The sequence below is a fragment of the Condylura cristata genome, unplaced genomic scaffold (assembly GCF_000260355.1).
Source record: "Condylura cristata isolate star-nosed mole 26May11 unplaced genomic scaffold, ConCri1.0 scaffold00001, whole genome shotgun sequence".
In the NCBI taxonomy this organism is placed as follows: Eukaryota; Metazoa; Chordata; class Mammalia; order Eulipotyphla; family Talpidae; genus Condylura; species Condylura cristata.
The window spans coordinates 8,755,623-8,779,043 of record NW_004567102.1 but is presented as its reverse complement, the minus strand read 5'-3'; the positions used below and the strand labels follow the sequence as shown (position 1 = coordinate 8,779,043).

The 23,421-nt window shown below is 45.2% G+C and overlaps 2 protein-coding genes across 2 annotated transcripts in view; one reads left to right on the top strand and one right to left on the bottom strand.

Annotated features, from left to right (window-relative positions):
- Positions 1 to 3,317, bottom strand: part of BYSL (bystin-like) — a 9,867-nt gene extending 6,550 nt beyond the window's left edge. Inside the window, exon 1 of the mRNA XM_004673470.2 lies at positions 2,808 to 3,317. Coding sequence (XP_004673527.1) covers positions 2,808 to 3,075 — 268 coding nt within the window. The 5' untranslated portion in view covers positions 3,076 to 3,317. The remainder of the gene's footprint in view (positions 1 to 2,807) is intronic.
- A 174-nt stretch (positions 3,318 to 3,491) lies between these two features.
- MED20 (mediator complex subunit 20) lies at positions 3,492 to 14,896 on the top strand. The gene is made up of 4 exons (XM_004673469.2): positions 3,492 to 3,596; positions 6,935 to 7,089; positions 10,199 to 10,452; positions 12,884 to 14,896. Exons 1-4 carry the CDS (start codon positions 3,583 to 3,585, stop codon positions 13,097 to 13,099), a joined length of 639 nt encoding a protein of 212 aa, XP_004673526.1. The 5' UTR covers positions 3,492 to 3,582; the 3' UTR covers positions 13,100 to 14,896.
- Positions 14,897 to 23,421: the final 8,525 nt, after the last annotated feature.

Here is a 23,421-nt window from a genome sequence, read left to right as displayed (position 1 = left end):
CCTGCGGGGCAGGCAGGGATTGAACTCATGCGGAAGTGGCTTTAGCTTCTTAGTGCAGTGCTTTAACCCGCTGCGCCACCAGGGAGGGCCCAATCAGCAGGATCTTGATAAGCGATGTGGAGCTAGAGGGGTGTTCTACACCTGGATAACACCACCAGCACAAGGGTTGGTGACAAGTGTCTCTTAGGCAATAGCAAGAAATAATACTAGACAGGTGAAGTGATGCCAGATTATGAAGGTCGTGAGGTTGAGCAACAGGGTTCACATTTCAGCGGACCAACCACTTGAATAACTGACTACTGGCAAATCACCACTGGCTGGGTATCTGGAAGGGTGACAGTAATCCAAACGGGGAGGTAAACTGCTACATGCGAGTAGGACATTAAGCACAGGGATACTGTGCGACAAAGCTAAATGGGAATGGGAATTGATAGTCTCCACGTGTTTAACAACTCCCAAACCTGCACCTATAGGTGGAGCTCCATTTGCTCAACTCTAACTCTCGCTGGCTCCTGGATAGTTGCTCTTAGATGACCTACGGGTGTCAATTACCTGTCATTACTCAAACTCACTCTCTTTCCCTCCTTAGTCAACATTATTAGGTTTTGCAATTCAGCGGATGGCACCACGGCCTACCCAACAGCAAGCCAGAGCCTAGGAGACAGTCCTGCCCCATATTCTGCTCTAGGTCTCAATGCCTTGTAGAACACCTTGAAAATCCTTCATAGCTCCCTTTAAATCTAGGTCAGTATCATCTTTCAGCTGCATTAATCCAACAACCCCTTAATAGTTCTCAGTTTTTTCCACTTCCTTTAAGAGAGCTTTAAGTCCTGGGCAACTTGTAGACTTGATTGCGAAGCACCTCACCATCACTCATTAATCTATCCAATTAGCAAACATTAGTGCTTACTACACGTGAGGCACTGTTCTCGGCACTGGAAATGTCTTAGTGGCTTCTCGCCATTATAGAGCTTACATCCTAATGGGGGAGACACACTGTACACAAATATAGTCTTATGAGGTTAAAACAAGACCAAATGCTGTGAAGAAAAATAAGACAGAGTAAAGCTAGGAGGGTGGAGACAGGGGTGGGAATGTTGCCATTTTAAGGGGAGAAGTTAGGGCAGGCTTCTCGAAGGAGGTAAAGAATTGAAGAAGTAAGCATACAGGTGATGTTTGAGGACAACTAGAGTAAGGGTCCTAACTTGTCATGTTGAAGCATTCCTATATGTATGAATAGAAGATGGCAAAAGCTGAAATCAGAAAGATCAGTGGCAATGTGGGCAGATCATTCCCATAAGGCTTTGCAGACTATTGTAATCCTCTGTTCACTGAAGTGAGAGTTGACAGAATGCTAATTAGGCCACAGTAGTACTTAAGATGAGAGATAGCAAATGACTTAACAGAATGGTGTTTCCAAATGGTGATTGTACATATATATAATTTTAGGGCCAGGCAAGAGAACATGAATGTGTGTGTATATACATACATACATATATACACACACACACATATATATACACATACATATATATACATACATACATATATATACACATATATATATTTTTAATGAAACACTTTTTTTTAAAGACTTATTTATTTATGCATAAAGTACTGGGGTACAGGCAAGAGGTACAGGGGTGGTGAGAGAATTCACCAGAGACAGAGTGGGGAGCAGAAGCGACTGACAAAGTACACTGTAGGGGGAAGCAGTGGGAGAGACAGGAGAGGTTTGCTGTGCCGTGTGGGTCACAGACCTGGCTGGGGATTGAACTCACACTGAGGCAGCTAAGGCTAGCTTCAAAAGCAGTGCTGTGCTTTAACCTGTTGTGCCACCAGGGAGATCCCTCCTCTGCATATATTTTTAACGACAGAGTCAACATTTTTTTTTTTTGACAGATCAAATGTAAAAAAGGAGTCTGTCTTGAGGAGACAGAAAGTTATGATGCAACTAACAGACAAGGCAGACAGTGCGAGGATCAGTTTTGGGGTGGTTGGAATTTGTTTTGGACATGTGAAATTTGGGGTCTATTAGACTTCAAATGGCAGATGCGAAACAGGCAACTGAAATAGAAGAATCTAGGCCTGATGGGATCAGGGCTGGAATATAAAGTTGGGAGCAGTTACCAAATAGATGGTATAATACTTAGTGTCAGCACCGGAATAGTGAATGTATTTGATGAGAAGCAGTCCAGAGACCGAGCCAAGGGCATTTTAATGTTAAGGTGGTGACAGAAGAGGGTTAGTAAAGGATACCTTGAGGGGAAGAAATCATAAAACAGGAATGTGATAACTTAAAAGCCAGGTAAAATCTACAGTAGCCAGGGGGCCACTGGTCAATGGATGAAATACCACTCTCAGAACAAATCAAAGAGGAGGTGATCTAAGAAATGCACTCCAGGAACTATTTATTTATATTCACATTCTCTCTCTTCCCTCGCCCTCTCCTGCAAGATCCTTGAAATCAAGGCCACGTCTACCTTGTTTACTTCTGTACCCAGATTATCCAAACTAGTAGAGAACCTCTAAGCATATACTGAAGAAATGGATAAATACAACTTAATGGTATGAGCGATCACTTCCTTTTGGCCTAACCTCCAGGGTGATTAGAAAGGAGTACCTAAACCACGAGTGCGGCGTAGAAGGCTTCTCTAAGCCCACTCCAGGGCTGGGTCTCCCATTCCATTACTTCCCAAGTTTCCTATATGGGTGACTGATTTGATTCCAAGCTATTGATGGCCCGACATCTTCCAGCCAGCCACTTCCCAACTAACCATCCCTCACTCTCACTCCCCGCCACTCACCCAGCCGCGTGGTGCGCTCCCGCGGCGCCGCGGGTTTGCCCCCAGTGCCATGCTCGGACTCGAGCTCCTCCTGCTGCTGCCGCGCTTGCTGCAAAATCCGTCGTGTCAGCCGGTGTCCCACATACTCTTCGTCTTCGTCTCGGGTTCCGCGACCCCGCCTCTTTTCCCGAGCCCCTGGGCGCACCGCGTCCCCAGCCAGGATCTGGTCGGCCAGCGGGGCATGTTTTTCCTGACCTCCGGCCCCACGGGGCACCTTGATTTTGGGCATTTCTCCTCAAAATGTTGTAGGGAAGTTTCACACGTGGGAACAGAAGAAAAAACAGCTCCGAGTGCGCATGCCCAGTGATTACCAGGTCCCAAGAGGACACAGAAGGACCACAGCGTCCCCTAGCGTCGGGAGGTCAAAAGTGCCCTTGGCATCGTCCCACCCCCTAAACCAGCTCGTGAATTGACTCCCGAGTAAACGCAGTGCTTTTGACCCTGGCTTTTATAGTGACAGGAAGCCGCGCCACGCTTTCCGTGCCTCCTGGTGCCCGGACAAGTTGGAATTTCCGGAGCTTCAAGCCTGGGGGCAAGAACCCGGCGTATGACGTCATGGAGCGTCACCTAGGAGGCGGGCAGCCACGCCCGCGTTCCTCGTGGGCGCTCGGTGTTTACGTAGCTTCCGGAGCTCCTCCTTCCACCGACGCTTGAGCTTGGGGTTTTCACGTAGTGTGGCGGTCCGAGAACACAGCGGTTCGGTTGTTCGATCCTGCCACCCGCCTGGCACGACACCATGGGAGTGACTTGGTAGGAATGCAGAGGGTTTTGTGGGGTGGGGCTTGGGGACGTGAAGGGTCTTCGGAACCGGGAGACCACAGGGAGGAGGATCGTGACCAGGGTCCACCGTTTGGGTCCATCGTTCCCCAAGCAGCCGAGCAAGATGCCCTCGAATTGTGTGGGTGAGTGGGACTCAGTGAGGGCTGCCGATTCTCTGGGACGGTTTCCTCGGAGATGCGTCCCTTCTGGAAGGCAACAGGTAAAAGGTTTTATCCCATGAGCCCATCAAAGGTTGTGTACCTTCTTCCCGTTTTCCTGGCCCATGTTCCTGCCCGTGAGGCCATAGTGTTGCGGTGCTTGGAGTTGAGGGTCCAACATAGGATGCTTACATAGAGACCTAACTACAAGCCGGGCTGGAAGGATGGGGATGAGGCTACCAGGAGACAGTATCTTTTTTAGTTTGTTGCTTGCACCTCACTACTGCCACCAACTGTAGCTAGGTCAGCTTCCTTTTGGTTCTAGTTTGGTTATTTTGAGATCTTGAGTCTAGAGAGAGGAAAAAGAACCCACTGAGAAATAGGAGATAGATGTTCAGGATCTATTTCCAGCTATGTTTAATTATAGGGTAGATCTAGTTTTGTGAAACTTTGTACCGCATATGTTATCAGGATGTCAGGAAAAAGTATGGACCTAATGCTCTTAATTCCAAAATACTGGATTAGGACTTTCAAAGTATATACATTGGTAAATGTGAGCATCGTTCTGGAGAGGATTGAAGACCAGGAAATCAATTGACTCTAAGCTCCCCATAGAAAAGCCTGTGGGGAGGCCTCCCTGGTGGCAGGGGGTTAAGGCCCAGCACTATGAAGCTATCCGCAGGCATTGCAGCACTGGTTCTATTCTGGCCAGGGAGCTGACCCACACGGCACAGCAGACTTCTCCTGGCTTACTCGCTGCTTCCCTCAGCAGTGTATCACAATCAATCTGCTGTTTTCCTCACCACTCTGCCTCTGGTGAATCCTCTCTCGCACACACTTGCTGAGGCCTGTACCTCAGTTCTTGTATGCATAAATAAATAAATCTTTAAAGAACCACCCTTCCTGATAATCTCGTAAGCAGGTTTCATAGTGATTGTACCTTTGTTTCTGACAGTGGACATTATGATCCTCCATTAAGTCTTCCAGTGGTAGGGGGATGTATGAGGGATGGGGATGAAAGTTTGCACCACAAAGATTGGCAACCATGGAGGCCTCTGTTTTTCAGTGAAGAAGACAAAGGGGAAGGACTCTCCTTACCAACATTGTCAGAATCCTATAACTTCTTTCCCCAGTAGCATCAGTTTAGGGATTCTTTTTTATTGCAAAAAAGAAAAAAGTCACACCATCACTGTGTCTTATCCGTGGTTTTGATGGCAAGGAGTGACAAATTTTAGCAACAGTAGGGTTTTACCTTATAGCTTCATTTATGATAATAAAGTAATATACTTTCTCACAAAAGTCACTCACAACTGTCTTTATGATTTTAGATAGTTCTGTCTATTCTGTTATTCATAGTGTTTTCTTTTAAATCTACTTATATTTCCTTAAAAGTATTTTACCAGACAACTGCTTAGAGAGGCAGTCTAGTGTGGTGGTTATGAGCATGGACATGGGACCAGTTTTCCTGGCTTGGGTTCTTGGCCAGATGTTGCCACACTGTGTCACCTTGTGCTTGTTTTCTTCAGTTTCCTATTAATTGGGAGATAAATAATAGCACCTCTTACAGGACTGTTGGAAAGATTTGAAGTGTTAAGTCATATACAGTCTTTAAGATACTACCTGACATATCATTGGCATTTAGTGATTGTTACCTCCTGGCAACAACCACCACCATGGGAAGGATTTGACTGGTGACTGTTCTAAAGGGGAAGCCATTTTTAGTCACATTAGAAGGAAATCTCTTAGATAGTACTTTGTTTTGATTAAATTCTTTTAAATAGGCCCTCCCTGGCGGTGCAATGGGTTAGGATGCAGCACTGCAAGCTGGCTGCAGCCACTTCAGTGCCAGTTCAATCCCGAGCCCTGGAAGTGATCCACATGGCACGGCAGACTTCTCCTGACCTACCTGCTGCTGCCCTCAGCAGTATGAATTAATAAATAAATATATTTTTTAATTCTTTTAAATAACTCCCAAAGATTATAGACTGACGACATGCTTTCTCTTTGATTCTGGGACTGTTGACTAGAACTTTCTGCCTTAATGGAAATGTTCTCTATCAGCACTGTCTAGTAACCCTAGCCCCCAGCTATCTATGGATACCCCTGGAAATGTAGGTAGTGCAACTGAGGAGTTGAATTTTTTAAAAAGACTTATTTATTTGCAAGATTTATTTATGAACACAAGAACTAAGGTACAGGCCAGAGGAGCAGGGCCTGTGAGAGGATTCACCAGAGACAGAGTGGGGAGCAGAACAGGCAGATCAGTGAAATATATTGTTGAGAAGAGCGGCAGGCAGGTCGGGAGAAATCTGCCAAGCCATGTGGGTCACATCCCTGGTAGGGGATCGAACTCAAGCTTAAGCAGCTTTAGCTTCACAGTGCTGAGCTTTAACCCGTTGTGCCACTAAGGAGGGCCGGAGGAGTTGAATTAATTAGTTTAAGTGGAATCGTTACATGTGGCATGTGGCTACTCTTCTAGAGATCATAAGTTCAAAGTGTCAGAGTAGGTATAAACATACAAAACCCAAACTGAGGCTTTCTCCTTAATATAGTCAGAACTAAAAGACTTGCAAAGGGAATCTTTTTCTCATCCTAAGACTCACTGTTACCAAGTGTTCAGCTGGTGTGTCACTAAAATCCTCTCAAATGGTGGCACACATACTTTGTTTAGAAAATGCTAGTCCCGGGCCCTCCTTGGTGGCACAGTGGGTTAAAGCACAACACTGAGAAGCTAAAGCCACTTCAGCATTAGTTTGATTCCAGCTCCAGAGATGACCCAAAAGGCGCGAAAGACCTCTCCTGGCCCAATCACTGCTCCCCTCTGTAGTATACTTTGTTAGTCTGCCTGTTCTGCTCCCCACTCTGTCTTTGGTGAATCCTCTCACCATCCCTGAGCCTCTGGCCTGTATCCCAGTTCTGTATGCATAAATAAATCTTAAAAAAAAAAAAAGATGCTAGTGCAATAGATAGTAAGTTCACTGCACTCAAGTGACAACCCTGAGACCCACACTCTAGGGCTTACCATTGCTTTCAGGGACAATGGACCTCTTGTCTTTGAAATGAGCATTTAGGATAGGGAGTCTCCCCTAATGAGCTGGGATTCTTTGGGTGACTGTGTGGCTCCAGAATGTGTGTCTGTGGGTACTGATGATTTGATACTTTCCCTTCCAGTGTGTCCCAGATGCCTGTAGCTGAGGGCAAGAGTGTCCAGCAGACCGTGGAGCTCCTCACTCGGAAATTGGAGATGCTCGGGGCAGAGAAACAAGGAACATTTTGTGTGGATTGTGAGACCTACCACACAGCTACTTCTACCCTTGGCAGCCAAGGTCAGTGAGATGGGTCTTCAGGATGGCTCGAACTTGGCTTAGAGTTATAGACATTCACATTTTCCAAAGTCTTTCTGTTCTGCTAGGGAGGGTCTTCTTTAACACGTGGAAGATGTGTTTCTGAATTCATTCATTCTTGTCTTTTATCTTTTTAGACTGGAACGGTTTGGTTTTTTTCCCTCCGGTTTATACATTTCTTTTCTTAAAAGATTTATTTATTTATGCATACAAGAACTGACGTAAAGGCCAGAGATGCAGGGGGTGAGAAGATTTCACCAGACACACTGGGAAGCAGAACAGGCAGATCCACTGAAACACACTGTTGAGGGGAGCAGTGGGCAGGTCAGGAGAGGTCTGCTGTGCCCTGTGGGTCACCTCTCTGGCCAGGGATTGAATTGGTGCAGCAGTGGCTTGGATAGCTTTATAGTGCTGAGCATTAACTGCTGCACCACCAGGAGGACCGTGTGGTTTGTACCTTTAAAGCAGCATTTCTCAGAGGGCAAGTGAATCCTCTCACATCCCACACATCTGGCCTATACCCCAGTTCTTCTATTCATAAGTAAACTAAACTAATAAAGTAATTGAAAATGAATAGTACTGGGAAAGATTAGAGTGGAGAGGAAGGGAGAACCCACTGCTGCCCTCCCTCTGCTTTGGGCACTATCTTTGGCGGTGGCATTGTCTCCTCATAAATAATCATAGTACTTGCCTCTTAGTGGTGGCATGCTAATGGGATAAAGTAATTAAGGCGAAAAACAGCTTGTCATGTAAAAAGTATGTAATAAATGATAGCTAACAACTGCACTGAGTTTTGCTGTAGTTAAAGTCACCATGTTAATATTTGTCTTGCTTTCAATAAGAAGGGGCTAAGAATCAAAAGATAAATAGCTACAAAGGCATTTGGAAAACAACATTTGTATACAGCTGTGACTGTGCTGGTGGGTTGTTTTCCTGAGCAGACCTTTTTTTTTTTAGAAGATTTATTTATGCATACAGAGCTAGGGCATAGGCCAGAGGTCCAGGGGCAGTGAGAGAATTCACCAGAGACAGAATGGGGAGCAGAACAGGCAGATTGACAAAGTATACTGCTGAGGGGAGCAGCAGGGGGGTAGGGGGGTGGGGTATGGGGGTGTGTGGTCAGGAGAGGTCTGCCTCCCAACATGGATCACCTCTGGAGCCTGATGGCTCCCTTGCAGCACTGTGCCTTAAACTGTCTTAATCCTTTGCGGCACCAGGGAGGGCCCAGACCTTTACTTCTAATTTGCTGCAGTATGACTGGGAGATGACACATCCATGGCCGCAGTAGGAGAAGCAATAAACCTAAGGTCGGAAGGCCTGGATTGGGAGTTGTGCTCCTGACGGTTTTGGGCCCTAGATTAGAGTTTCTCTCGCTGGCTAGTGTTAGCACCACAAAGAGAGCTTGCTGAACCCCTGCCTGAGCTTCTGATTTAGTGCATTTGGGTGAGGCTAAGAGTTTGCACTTTTAACTGGTTCCCGGATGGTGTTGTTGCTGCTGGTCTGGGGCCCATTAGCTACATTTTCCTCATCTGGAAAAGGGTCAGAAGATTGGTTTTGCCTGCTTCACAAGTTTGTACAGATATGAAGCGTTTTTGTTATGATTAAAAAAAAAAAAAGTGACATTGCCTGTAAGCAACTGGAAGTGTCCTTTCTTTTAAAAAAAACAAAAACCTCTTAGGTGACTTTCAAATTATATTCAAGACAATAAACACCTGCAGACCCCTACAATATAAATTGTGTAGTTATAGTGAGTTTGCATGAGAACAGAATGACAGTCCAGCTCTGGACAACTTGTTTTTGCGGGCTGCCGTTTTGAGCTGGATTTAGTGGGAAGTGAAAAGAGTGAACTGACAGCAAGCAGCAAGGGCTGGCAGGCAGCTCTGCGCAAAGCCTTTTGAATTCTGGAAGTGGCAGCAAAGTGGGGCCTGTGCAGTCACAACGCCCCCTGCTCCCCACTCCGCAGCTCCTCTTGTCCGTTGCTATGCTCTTATCCCTACCTGAACATCTTCTTTCCTTCTCTCTGTGGCTGATCCTGCCCTCTCCACATGCCCTATTTCAGGACCTTGTCCGTTTGTTCTCTTCCTCTCCTCAAGTCTCTGCTGCCTGGCAAAAGACTGCGGTCTCTCCCAGGGAGGCACTTTTATTTTATTTTGTCTTTTTAAGTTCTCCACTCTCTCCACCACGTGTTCCCATCATCTCTCCAGTGAGACCGTCAGCTGACGGTCTTGGAGCCAAGAGCTAAGCCCTCTGCTTGTATGCCTGTAAACTCCAGCACATTGTGCCTCCTCAGTATCTGAGATTGTGGCATTCCATTCATTAATTTTGTGGTGTATCGCAGAGAGAAAGGGCCTGCTTTCTGTATTTTGCCTTCTTCCATTGCCCTCTTAACCAAATGCTTTCCTTCCTTCTTGAAGAAATCCTATAGTAATCAAGGGAAAATGTATTTCCCAGAGGCTGGGAGGGGTGGGACTTGGAACTGTATCTTCTTATTCCAGACCTTGAGTTCTTTCTGCTTCCCCAGTTGGCTGGACATCTTCAGGTCTCCAGCAATTCACCATTGCTTTCATGGTGAAGTCCCGGCTTCTTGGCATGGTGGACAAGACTTACTACAGGCAGCCTGGCTCTGCCCTGCCTTTCCAGCATCATGCTCAGATACCTACCTGCCTCTGTTGCTTCCCTAGGTGCTTCCTATATAGGTGGGTGGGATGGACAGAAAAAGAGCTGCTGCTTTAATTGGCATCTTCAAATGCTTTACTTTTGTTTTCCTTATTATGTAACATATGCTAGAGAACACAACATAAAGTCTGATTAATTGCTCATTATCATTAAGCATTCCTGTGCAAGCTGCAGAATTGAACCACTACAAACACTCCCAGTGTTCCCTGTGTGCCCGTTCTCTGTAGAGTGAGGTGGGTACTACCTCTTGCTGCCTCCCTCACCATTCCTCTCTGGAAAGGCTCTGCATGAGGGAATTCCACTCAAGACAGCTGAGGTAACGCCAGGTTGCCACCTGCCTGTTCCATGCCTTTGACTCTGTTCTGGGGGTAAGCAGACAGAGGCTTTGTTGCTGAGTGGCTCTCTGTTCCTGCAGGTCAGTCTGGGAAGCTGATGTACGTGATGCACAACTCAGAATACCCTCTGAGCTGCTTTGCCCTCTTTGAGAACGGCCCGTGCCTTATTGCCGACACCAACTTCGATGTGCTTATGGTGAAACTCAAGGGCTTCTTCCAGAGTGCCAAGGCCAGCAAGATTGAGACCCGGGGCACCCGTTACCAGTACTGTGACTTCCTAGTGAAGGTGGGCACGGTCACAATGGGACCGAGTGCCCGCGGCATCTCCGTGGAGGTAAGACCTTGGTGGTGGGAGCAGGATGCACCGAAAGGGCGGCTCAGCAAAGGATTCTGAAGATTCCAGGCCCCGCTCTGCTTTACCTGGACCCACTTACAGAGTGTCTGTGTGCCCTGTCCTAGCATCTTTCCCCCTTCCATCAGTCATACGGGGACTCTAGCCCAGGATGGGAAGTGGAAAGTCAGACTCAAAGTACGTTCCAGAAAGACTGGCTTGCTGGAGAAGGGAAGGGATAGTCATGGGTGCAGGGCCTAGTCATCTTCATGAGGAGGAATATAGCAGACCAGGGCAATTTCTGGTGCAGTTAACTTTTGGAAGGTGATTCCTAAATCATATGTTCCTTAGTGTGTTTAAGAAAAAGAGGTGCCTTTCCTTTGACATGCTGTCTACTTCTGTAGCAGCAGAGTGGGTATATTGACTTCATCTTTGAGCCTAGATGTATATATTGAGCATGGCAAAGACAGGAGACGCAGAGGTTGACTTTGGGACCAGTAAGAGTCCATCATCTACCTTGTGCTCAGCACTGTATGAGAGTAAATAACAAGAGCTACCGGCCTGCCTTTGGAAAATTTATGATTTAGTAAGAGGCAAGTCCAGAGCATATAAACTGTTTTGTGAAGTTAGTCTTACAAGAAATTCTACAAAGGAGCCACGGATTGTTGTGGGAATTTGGGCTTGTAAGTGCACTGCTATATTTGGATTTTTATTTAAACCACCACCATTCACTGGATCCCCCTATGCTTGCTCCAGCTCCCCACCTGCTTCTCTGGTTGCCTAATTTCTGCTGTTGAAGTCCACTAGTTTATTTTTGTTTATTTTTTAAAAAGATTTATTTTCTTGGGCCCTCCCTGGTGGCACAGTGGGTTAAAGGGCAGCACTAAGAAGCTAAAGCCACTTCAGCATGAGTTTGATCCGCACCCGCCCCGGAGGTGACCCACATGGCGCAGCAGACCTCTCCTGATCTGCCCGCTGCTCCCCTCAGCAGTGTACTTCATTGATCTGCCTGTTCTGCTCTCCACTCTGTCTCTGGTGAAGCCTCTCACTGCCCCTGTACCTCTGGCCTGTACCCAGTTCTGTATGCATAAATAAATCTTAAAAAAAACAAACAAACTTCAAACTTCTATCTTCTTATGCATACAAGGACTGGGGTTGAGCCAGAGATGTTGGGGGTAAGAGGATTCACCAGAACAGTGACAGAGTGGGGAGCAGAACAGGCAGATTGACTGAAATACACTGCTGCGGGGAACAGCAGGTGAGACGAGAGGTCTGCTGTGCCGTGTGGGTCAGCTCCCTGGCCAGGTTGGTGATCAGTGGTTGGTGACAGCTTGATAATGGGGAGACTAACCCCTGTTCTCGGGGGATGCCCTCACTTGTTTACTGTTTTGTCCATCAGCTTTGTTTTTTTATACTAACATATAGGTAAAATCATCCAATTCTTGTGCTTGTTTCTCCTTCTGATTTTTCTATTTTGCATAATCCTCTCAAATTCCCTCTGCTTTGCTGCATAGCAAATCGTCATTTTTTAAAAAATCACTGAATAGTATTCTGTGATGTCTATTTCAAAAATTTTTCCCCATTGTGCTTACATGCCATGTCTATTTTATCCAGTCATCTTTCAGCTTGGGGATTAAGATGCTCCCTGCAGGAGTGGCGCTTAAAGAGGGCTTTGAAATGAGACATGGAATAAAGCGCCCATGGTGGGAACAGGGCATTAGTGGTAGTTACAGCTCTGAGACGCCAGCTGCCTCTGAGGGTCAGATTTCCTGAGCCCTTTCAGCTTGACATACACGTTGTATTGCATTTGTGCTTACTCTTCTGGAATCTACAGTTTGTTTACTCGCTACATTTCCAGCTTTAGAGTGTAAACCCATCCCAAATATTTGTGTGTGTGTGTGTGTGTGTGTTTTGTCCGTATGGTTACCAATAACTTTTCCCTGTCATCTCCAGTGAAAAATAAGGAGAGGGGGGATGAGAAAACTACAGAGGCTGGGAAATTACTCCTCAGGATCAGTGCCTGTTGGGCCTACCTTAGCAGCCCTGTTTCCCACAGGTCTGCTTTGCTCTCTACTGCCCCCTGCCGCCACTTTTACTCTCATTTTCACAGAATTTTCCCACAGTATAAGATAATGGACTACATAGACCTGAGAGAACCAAAAGTGGCCTACATCTACTTCTGGGCCTTGTGGGTAGGACTGTGAGTTAACTTTTAGTTTTGAGGCTGTCAGAGACACCCAGAGGGACTGGCGCTGGGCGTGTTCAGTCCCTGGTGTTGGGGTTGAATATTTCCTGTAGAGCAGCAGTGTGCTGGAGGCTATGTGTCTTTGGCCCTGGGCTGAGGAAAATGGGAGCTGGGGCAGGAGGTACAAGAGAGACAGGAGACCTCGTCCTTGCCTTCACTCACCCTCTTCTCTGTTGTTGTGCTCCTCAGGTGGAATATGGCCCCTGTGTGGTCGCTGGTGACTGCTGGAACCTGCTACTGGAGTTTTTACAGAGTTTCCTAGGCAGCCACACACCAGGCGCTCCGGCGGTGTTTGGGAACAGACACGACGCAGTCTATAGCCCAGCAGACACCATGGTCCAGTACATGGAGCTCTTCAACAAGATCCGGAAGCAGCAGCAGGTGCCGGTGGCTGGGATTCGGTAACAGCTGCCAGCAGCCCCGGCTGAGCTCCATCAGGAGGAATGGGTGCTGCACCCGCAGACCCCTGGGCCCCAGGAACACAGAGACTTCTCTCCCTCTACATTTCCCAGCTGTGACATTGGTTCTGGGGCTCTGGACTCCCTCCCTTTGCCCTCACTCACAGCTCCTCAACAGATGTTTCACCCCATGCCTTGTGGGACTTGGCCTCTCCTCAAGAACGGTAATTATGAAGAGTGGAGAAGTCCGGAGCTTTCCTGCTTTAGGGGAAAAGGTAGGACAGGTGGGGAAAACATTCTGTACCTCCAGCTCTTGAGAATTTGGCCTTGGCCCATGTCAGGCTACATTTTGTGTGGGGCTGCTCTGTAATAAAGGTCTCTTCCTTTACTCACAGAAAATGGCGAGCCTCTCTCCTGGAGATGGAGGAAGAGGCACAATTTTTTGATGGCTGTCATTTTCTGACATGTTTGCTGAAGTGAATCGCAAATAGACATTTCTAGGGTGTTGCGTGAATCCTTCAAAACCTCCCTCTGCCTCTTTCCATTTGGTTGTGAATTATGTTAGGCCACAGGCTAAGCTATCTTACAAACGGAACTGAAGTGTAGTGGCCCTCAGTAAAATTGATCTTTCTCTTGTGATACACAGAGATAGTCACATGGTTCAGGGAATGTTATACTCTACAAAGTTTTCAGGACTTGGTTTCCTTCTGTCATGCTGGTCAGCCACCCCTAGTTTGTTGTCTTACCTCCAAAGTCAGAGCAGACTTATCTCCATGTCTACATTGTACTGGGGAAAGAGAAAGAACAAAAGCTATTGGTTACTGATATCACTATGGCCACACTTCGTTGAAGGGAGGCTGGGACATACAGCCTTTCGATGTGCCTCGTTAAAAGTCATGGGACTTGTGACTCATAGATGAAGGAGAAAAGTGGATGCTGGGGCCTCCATACATAGAGCTCAGTGGATGTGCCCAGGAATGTTCTTGGCTTAGTCACGCCTGTACTTTACCTAACGCGTTTGTTTATGAATTGGATGGAGGCACAGCTGGTTCCAGAGCCACTTTCACTTCAGCTGGCTATATCCGTCACACTAAAGTCAATCCTGCGCCCCTTTCCTAAGTTTGGGTATCAGGGCCTCTCCAGTTTTCACGCGCCCAGAGCTTAGGGTTAGAGCAGTTGACCCTATAGTGTGTACTGTGCTTCATGGTTTCCTGAGCTCTTTTCTTCCTCTCATTTGAGCCTCCGTGGTGCTGACTGGGCCTTTGTTTCCCGCTGCTGACGTGTCCAGTTGGACTAACAGTTAGAAATTCAGAGGTGGACTTAGGAAATGTGTTGATATACATACACGCTGCGGAGTACTCAGTAGGCTGTCCTTCGCTGGAGGCATCTAACTCGAAACTTTTCAAAGCTGAAGCCTCTGCTACAAGGATCAGCTAGTGGTCCTGTTTTCCTCTGGGTGTGGCTGGCAAGATGCTCAATTCAACGTTAATAACTGCAGGACCCGTCACCAGCATTTTTGTTCTTACTTCCCCTTGGCTTTTTCATTTGTTCCTTTGATTTCAGTTTTGCTTTAACAAAGGTATGCGTAAGATATCACACAATAAAATGCATGGATCTTAACTATTTTGGCCTTCTGATGTATGTTGATTTATTTGTATTTGTGTATAGGCCATCTCGAATCTCTTATGAGATAGCATATAAGCAAGATTTTGAACCATAACTGTGTTCCTGAAACTTACAGTAACTGAATGCATGAATAGATACGACTCTAGGATTACATATTAAAAGAGAGATTCTGTTTCCTAAAAAATAAAAAGTAATATAAACTCCTTAACTAGAGTTTGCCTCTTTAGACAGTCTTGGCTCATAGGTTTCCAGCATTTATTACTTTTGTTCTTTTCCCTTATATTTGAGTACACTTGACCATCTTGCAGTTCAGTAAGCAGCAGATCAAGCTTTAAGAATTGCTTTTGCATCATGTAAAGGAAATTGATCGCTATAAAAGACAGGTAATGCACTGCATTTCTACAAATAGGGCTTTGCTGGTAAAGCGGCCGTAACTGAGCTGGCACCGAATGGGAAGTTCCCATGAGTCGGCCCTCCCTTATGTGTAAGTCTGAGTAGGGCTTGCAAGAGTAGTTTAAGATTATCAGTAAAGCATTTTTGAAAGTTCAGACTGAATGAAAGTTGAGGGGTATTTGTAAAAAATTAAGGAAAGGGGGTATGGTTATCTTCATTTTAAATTTGAAAAAAACTTAACCTCAGTTAGTCAGTGAGATACCATATATTGGGGTGAAAATTTGAAAATTTGTTTTCCTCTGTACTAGACTGCCTCGTTACCCCCGTTCCTGTTCTTCCAGGTGCTTTCCCCATCCACATCTGTAGCTTCTGAAAGAGCAGAAGCTGGAAAACCTCTTGGGCCCTGTCAACTTGTTTTCTTAGTGGTCCCTTTGCCACAGCCCCACAGAAGTTTACCAAACTTTATGGTCAGAACCCTGCAGGGCTACGCCCGTAGGTCTTCAGCAGAAGTGGGAAAGATGGTGGGGGGCTCTTGAGAGATTAGGCCTGGAGAGAGGAGGCTGGGTCAGGAACAAGTTGCAGGACTCCTAGCTACCAAGGGAGGGTATTAAGGGGTGGCACCAGGGCTTCTGTGTGGTGCCAGCTGGTTACTGTAGATTATGGAAAGCATTCTTTTTTTTTTTTTTTTTAAAGATTTATTTATTCACACAGAACCAGGGTACAGGCCAGAGATGCGGAGGGTGAGAGGATTCATCAGAGACAGAGCGGGGAGCAGAACAGGCAGATCAACGAAGTACACTCCTCTGGGGCAGGCGGGAATCGAACTCATGCGGAAGTGGCTTAAGCTTTTTTGTGCTGTGCTTTAACCTGCTGCGCCACTAGGGAGGGCCAGCATTCTCTTTTTAATGTTAAACTTTTTTGTGTATGTAAGATTTATTTATTTATGCATACAGAACTGGGGTACAAGCCAGGGGTGGTGAAAGGACTTACCAAAGATAGGGTGGGGTGCAGAACAGGCAGACTGATGAAGTGTACACTGCTGAGGGGAACAGTGGGTGGGTCAGGAGAGGTCTGCTACGCCATGTGGGTCAGCTCTGGGGCGAGGATTGAACCCACACTGAAGCAGCTGCAGCTAGTTTGCAGTGCTGTGTCCTAACCCATTGCATCACCAGGGAGGGCCCAGAAAGCATTTTTATTTTATCGTTTTAAAGAACTTTTTAATAAAACTGGAGCATATATATAGAAGAAAGGATAGGTTTCCAATAAAATACCTAGTTACTTGTCCCGTGGATGCATCTGGTTTAAACTGGAGGTACAGAGACTAAAAGATTTTATCCGAGATAGAGTGAAGAACAGAAAAGGTAGGTTTTTTAAAAAAAAATTATTTATACATAGAGAATTGGGGTACAGACCAGAGGTCTAGAGGGTGGTAAGAGGGGGTGGGGAGCAGAACAGGAAGATGTAGTGAAATATACCACTGAGGGGAGCAGTAGGCAAGGCAAGAGAGGTCTGCTGTGCCATGTGGGTCACCTCCTGCCCAGGCATGAAACTGGTGCTGAAGTGACTATAGCTAGCTTTGTAGTGCAGTGCTTTAACCTGTTGCACCACCAGGGAGGGCCCAGAAAAAGCAGTTTTATTGAAAGACATTGCTAAGAGAAGCAAGGGTCAAGATGGGAGAGGTCTGCTGCTACTATTTATTGTAGTACTTATTCTCATGTGTACTGGAGAAAAGTATAGCTAGCACTTTGCTCCTTAGGATGAGGGTAAGTTTTAAAAAGAGTCTACTTACAGGAAATTGTAAAGTTACAGTGCCGATTATAAACACACAATGCAAAATCTGTGGAGGCAGAAGGCAAGAACCAGGATCTGGGAACAGCACTGCTTTCTGTTGGTGTTTAGTCCCTTTCCTGCAGCCACGGCTGGACGGATCTGGGTCTGTCTGTACTGTCCTCTCGTTCCTTCTGTACCTCTGTCTCATGCTGCCTCCTGATTGCTGCTTTCAGATCTTGAGTGCAAGGAATCACATTTCTTCCTACCATCTATTGTTCCACTAAAGAAAACACCTGGATACTGACCCACTACCGGATCTACCCCACCTAGTGCCCAGCAGTCCTTCCTTAGCCTTCCAATGATGGAGTTACTGAAATTTTTCTTAACCAAATACTGGAGAATAATGGGAGACATTAGGTATTCTCAGCAAAGCCTGTCCTTTGGTATAAAAAGTTGACTCTTAAAATACAAGTTTGGGGGCTCTCCCTGGTGGCGCAGTGGGTTAAAGCACAGCACAGCGAGGCTAGTTGCAGCCACTTCAGTGCCAGTTCGATCCAGATAGCCCGGGAGCTGACCCACGTGGCTTGGGAGACTTGTCCTGTCTCACCCGCTGCTTCCTTCAGCAATGAAATTTGAGTCCTTCTGCCTGTTCTGCTCCCCACTCTGTCTCTGGCGAATCCTCTCACTTCCGCTGCACCTCTGGTCTGTACCCCAGTTCTTATGCATAAATAAATCTTCAATATATATGTAAAAGTAAAAGAAGGCCTATTGGCTAGATATTTTGAGGGCATTCACAGTAAATCTAGAGTCAGGTGGGATTGGTGTGTGGCCTTGCTCTCTCGGAGCCAACACTTGTAACTCCCACTATTGTCTTTCCTTCCCTACCGCCTCCCTTTCTATTTCTGTCTGCTGTTTGCAGGGCACCTTGGGCTGAGGGTCCTAAGCTGCCATGTGGAATGGCTGAAATCAGCTATGTTACAAGTGTGCTCCTCTCCTGGAGCTTGATGTCTTTCGCCTTTGAGCAGTCACTTGGGGGGTGAACATTCCCTCAAGGTGAGTTTCTGTCACTGTGTAGAGCATTCTAAAATCAGTCTAGATATTTAGATTGGAACCAGCCAGGTGGTCACCTGCTTTGACCATCATTCAGTCCTGAGGTCTGTGAATCTGCTAATCCTAAACAACCTGTGCAGCCACCATTTTTGTTACCTCAGTTCTGCATTCCTATACCAAGAATGCCCTGGGGACCACTGACCAGAAAGGGAGTTCGGGGGCTTTGACTGATGTATAAAAAGGGACCCCAGAGCTGACAAGTAGAGTGTCTTGTTGATAAGATTGGAACCATGGCTGGGGGTCTGGGGTTTGGTTTAGTTTACAACACTTGGTCATCAAGCAGATAAGAATTATCTGGCCAACAGACTCATGTCTCCCTGAAGCCCTAGATTATATAAGCACATTTTTCATTTCACTCATCTTTTCTTCTACCCCATGTAACTGATGCTGTGTGATTATTCTATCCATAAAGGATCTTGCTCATTGAACAGCATCCTGAATCATGTAGCCTCCTCCATGACTCCCATTTATCAGTTGGTGTTGCTAATGCAACGCAAGTCTTTACACGATCCCTCTCAGAGGTCACACAGAGATCGGCCTTGTCTGGGGAAAGCCTTTCCCTGTGTGTTGCATCTCTTCTCATTGACTCTGAGTTACAGATCAAACCAAAACATACTTGTCCCTTTTCTGCCAGTTGTGGAGGCTGTATTATGTGAAAGAAATTACCATTAGTTTTGTAATGGTAAAATTGTATGAGTGAAAGAAATTACCATTAGTTTGTGCTGGAATATGAGAGCAATGTGACTCTTAAAATAGGGGTCCTTATGTCTCTGTAGGTCATCAGCTCTCAAGGGTGCTTCATGGGGCCTAAGATGCCATGAAACTAGATATGGTTTCATGTACATGTGCAGTTTTTTTTGGGGGGAGGGGACAGATTTTATGTTTCATTAAAGTATCTCTGAGATCTATTACCCCCGCCCCCCAAAAAAATATCCCTTAAAGGGAGAAAAGATCCTTAAGGGAAATAGCAGGAAGACAAAGATAAAGCAGGTTTGACTTGTAAGCAAGTCTCTTCCCTTGTTTCTTGGACCCTGGGGTCCTGTTTCAGGGTATTTCTTCCTTCATTTTATAGTCTATGAGGCCTTGGGGTCAGTTTCTGGGAAAATAGACTGTTTTACTACTCTGATCTTTCCTGTCGTTTCCCCCTTCTCTTGTCTCTACACATATACACTACCTTTTAGAGACAAGTAGGAGTAAATGCATATGAAGCAATCTTCATAGCTTTCTTCATGGCCCCAGGAGTTACTCTTCTGTTATGACACACTCCATGGGATCTGAAAATTATCCTGTTGTAATGGAGTTCTGCATAATGAGTATATTTTCATTTTTCAGAATGATGCAATTGATGAGCCAGAGAAATAGATCCTCACCTCGCTGATGAAATTAACAAGTTAAAAAAATTCTTAGAACTGTGAGGTGGATATTCCCATTTCTCTTGCATTTTCTGTTTTACTTCTTAATATATCCATTCCCCAATCAGATAACATAGCATTGTTCTTTTTTTTTTTTTCCTTTAGAAGTTAGAAAAGAGTATTTAGGGGCCACATTTTTCTTTCCTAGATTATCCCAAAGTCAGAATCCAATATTGAAAACCTTTTGTCCTATAGGAGATGCAAGACTGGGATCTGAGGTGACAGGTATCCAGGCAGCCAGCCAAAGGGAAGAGAGCACTGCATTAGGAGACAGATGATCAAGGGCGCTCACTGTGACTTCCTTAAGGTGGCCTCTCTGGGTCTCATCTGCAAAGTGGGAATAATGACACCACCTTTCCATATTTATATGGTTTTGAAAGGTTCAAGGGAGAACAGATGTGAAGAATGCTTTGTAGACAGGGAGCTACTGTCTCTACTCTTGCATCATTTTCATGGTGCTGAAGTTACTGGTATTCTGTTAAGACACTGAAATGGAGATCTTATAGGTTAGGTTTAATTCTCCCTTGATGCAGGGCATTGTAATAGAGAACAAGCAATATGGAGACAGGCCCAGAGAAGGTATTTGTAGCACAGGGTACAATTTTTGTAACTAGATCAGTGAGTACAGTTATAGGGATAAACTGTGGTATGGAAATATATTTTTAATGCAATATGATTTTTGTTGCAACTGAAAGAAAAAAAAGACCAGGCATTAAAAAAAAAAAAATAGCAGAGTAGAAAAGACTATCTTTTATGTGGAACATACCCATCCATCCCTCTCTCCCCTCATCTCCAAAGTTTGACTTTGCCTGTCTCAAACTGCCTTTTTAAAAAAATGTTATGATGCTACAATTTTTAATTTTGTGGTTATATTAACAGTTCTGTCTTTAAAAAAATCAACATTCCTCGTCATATTTTCCACTTTCCACTGATAAACTAATTTCTCAACTCTGATGCTATTTGAAATGTCTAAAGTAAACTTCTATGCTTTCTAATGTCTAAAGTAAACTTCTATGCTTCCATCTAATACACAGTTCTCATAATTTTTGGTCTCAGGTCTCCATGATGCTCTTAAAAATCAAGCATCTGATGCAAAGAGCATTTGTTTATGTAGGATATAGTTAGTAATTTACTCTATATTAAAAACATGATAAAAATTACTAATTTGTTTAAAGTAACAATAAGCCCATTACCTTAATGTAAATAAAATAATGAAAACTTTTTTCAAACAAAAATTTAGTGAGAAGAATGACAAATTTCTTAAATGGTGTAATAGAAAATAGTAAATTCTCATGTTTGCTTTTGCATTCAATCTGTAGTAATTTGTTGCTTTGGTGGAAAAATGTGACAAAAATTTCACCTCATACAGATATGAAGTTGGAGAAAAGGGGTACACTAATAATCTTTTCAGAAATTGTAGATAATCTTTGACACTACATCAAAATTCTGCCAAAGGTCTTTTTGCAATATGGAATCTCAAATGGATCAATGAATTTTTTGTGTTCTTTTAAAATTCATTGCTTTATTTTACACATTGAATGGATCTTTTATCAATGTATGACTTTAAGATGTCATGTATTGGTCATTGGGAAAATATTAACAAATCTTCTAAATGTTACGTATTTCATTATACAGTATTTAAAAATTGTATCTATTAATATCAACCATTGATCTCATCAGAAACTTCTTGGGGGAGCTGTTAAGTTCAGTGGTTGGTACAGATTTTCAAGTTTTGCTTGAAAACTTGAGTTTGAACATTGCTAAGGAATGCTGTCAGATTCCTTTTATTTTTGCCTGTCAAGTACCTAAAGCTAAATGATTAAAGTTTATGTTAGCAGTTATGGCATTCCACGAAGCTAATTCAGCTCAAAACTCAGGAGACATTGCACTAGTACTGTTCCTCAAGAAAAACACTATTGCTATAAAGAATGGAAGTGCTTTATGCAAACATTCATAGGATAGTATTACTAAAAAGATGTGTACATAGTGCACAAGTGATTTTTAGTGCTCCGTCAAGGACTTTACTAAGTGGAACAGGCATTGTTTTCTCCTGTGAATGAATAGCAGTGAAATATGGATGCCTGGGTGACTGACTAGTACAGTTTGGTGCCTTCATTTGTGCTGAGATGGATATTTTCCCAGTTATTTTTGCATCAATGCAAATGTCATCACAGTGACTAAGGCAAATAACGTCTTATGGAAAAAGTTTGATTCCAGGGACCTCCTGAAAGAGTGTTAGGGAACTCCTGCGGGCCTGCAGGCCAGAATAATTAGAACCAGTCTAACACATTTCTAAGGCACTGTGAATCTTTTCCCCATGGATTGCTGAGAACATCCCTTCCATCAGAAGTCTTTAGTGACTGTGAAATCCTTCACTCAACAAAAACACCTATTTGGAGCCAGACACTTTGTTAAGGAACTAACATTGAATAAGATACAATCTTTACTTTTCACGAATTTTCTTGGGGAATTGAGGAATAAGGAGTTACAATGGGAGAAGTCCTTAACATTATGTTAAAGGTGATAGACAACAAAGGAAAGCTAAATTTTAAGTCTGAGCCCTTAAATATGTCAAATCCTCACCAGATTATTTATAAATGTATCTCCATCCCCTCGCCTTTCATAAAATCCCTTAAAACTGGCCAAGTTTTTCTTTGGCAATGCTTTCACATTGAATACTGCTTGGCTCTAGGCATGGTAGTTTAATTTTTTTGAATCCTATTTTTTAAATTGTTCTTCGGCTTTTGTTCTTCTCTAGTTCATATTTACAAGTGTGTAGCCTTGAGCTAGTGTAGCTGATAATGCACATGCTTGTTTTTTTGCTTGTGCGTAGGTTGGGTGATGTAAGTGTTGATGTAATTTTGGGTAATGTCTCCCTCCCCTTCTTCGCAAATTATGACGCGACAATGTACCCCAAGAGGCTGCTGGGGGGGGGGGAGTTTTTTTCTGAGAAGATTTGTAGAAATAGCCGCAGATCTGCTACCCACGGTCTCCATCCCCAACATCTGCTGAACTTCAACTTACTGCGGGAACTTCTTCCGTGGTAGGATTTCCATAAAACAGCTGAATCCCTCCTGAGTCTTTAGTGGCAAAAGTCAGACACGTGCTTGCCCGTCTGGGAGCCAATAGTAACTTTTGCAAACGCCGCCTCAGGAGATCCTACAGTTAGGAGTCCTCTGCTTTCAGAACGACACTTCAAAATGTCTTAAATCAAAAATAGACGGGATATAAGAAGGGCATTCACCCCATTGGCAGTGGTGAGAGATGTTAAACGTGGTCTAAAAAGAGTGTGGAAACTAAAGTATAATTCCTTTACAGGCTCCGCGGTTTGAAGGGATGGGGAGAAAGGGGCGGAGATGGACTTGGGAGGGTCTCTGGCCCTTTAAGGAGGATGGAGAGACGTAAGACTCTGTACCTTTAAGAGTTTCTTTGTCTGGAAACCTCCTTATTTACCCTCTTGTGCTTCAACCAAACTTCGACCCCCGATTCACAGAGCCCTTCTACGCCGCCGCCCCTTACGCCGGACTCAAATCGGCCGCGCGTTTGTGACTGACCCTAAACTTGGCGCCCGCGGCGCGAACCCTCATTGCTGTCGGCTGGGGTCGGGGCCCTGCGCTGCGCCGTTGGCGCAATGCGGGGCCCAAGGGGCGGGGCTTAAGGGGCGGAGCTCCTTGAGGGTGGGCCAATGGACGGGTAGGGGGCGTGGTCGAGTTCGGTTGTCTCGCGCCCTGGTGACAGCTCGCGCGTGCTGATGATGGCGGTAAATAGAGGGGGGGGTTGGGGGAGGGGGCAGAGGAGGTGGAGAGGCAGCAAAGGGGGTAACTCCGGGGGGTGGAGGGTCGGGGGCCAGGGAGGACGCGAAGACCTGGGAGCCCATTCTAAGACTGGAGGCGGGGACTGGAGTCTCCGGCTCACTGGCCCTCCCCTTTAAAGAAGCGAAATCCTCACACCCCGGGTGAGGGGCGACAAAGGCGGCGCGCGCCTTGGCGGGCGGGAGGAGCGGCGGCAGGGGGCGGGA

Excerpts from the sequence above, each read along its gene's own strand:
- MED20 (XM_004673469.2), top strand. Across the intron at positions 7,090-10,198 it reads TTCTACCCTTGGCAGCCAAG|GTCAGTCTGGGAAGCTGATG; the intron begins GTCAGTGAGATG and ends CTGTTCCTGCAG. Across the intron at positions 10,453-12,883 it reads CCCGCGGCATCTCCGTGGAG|GTGGAATATGGCCCCTGTGT; the intron begins GTAAGACCTTGG and ends TGTGCTCCTCAG.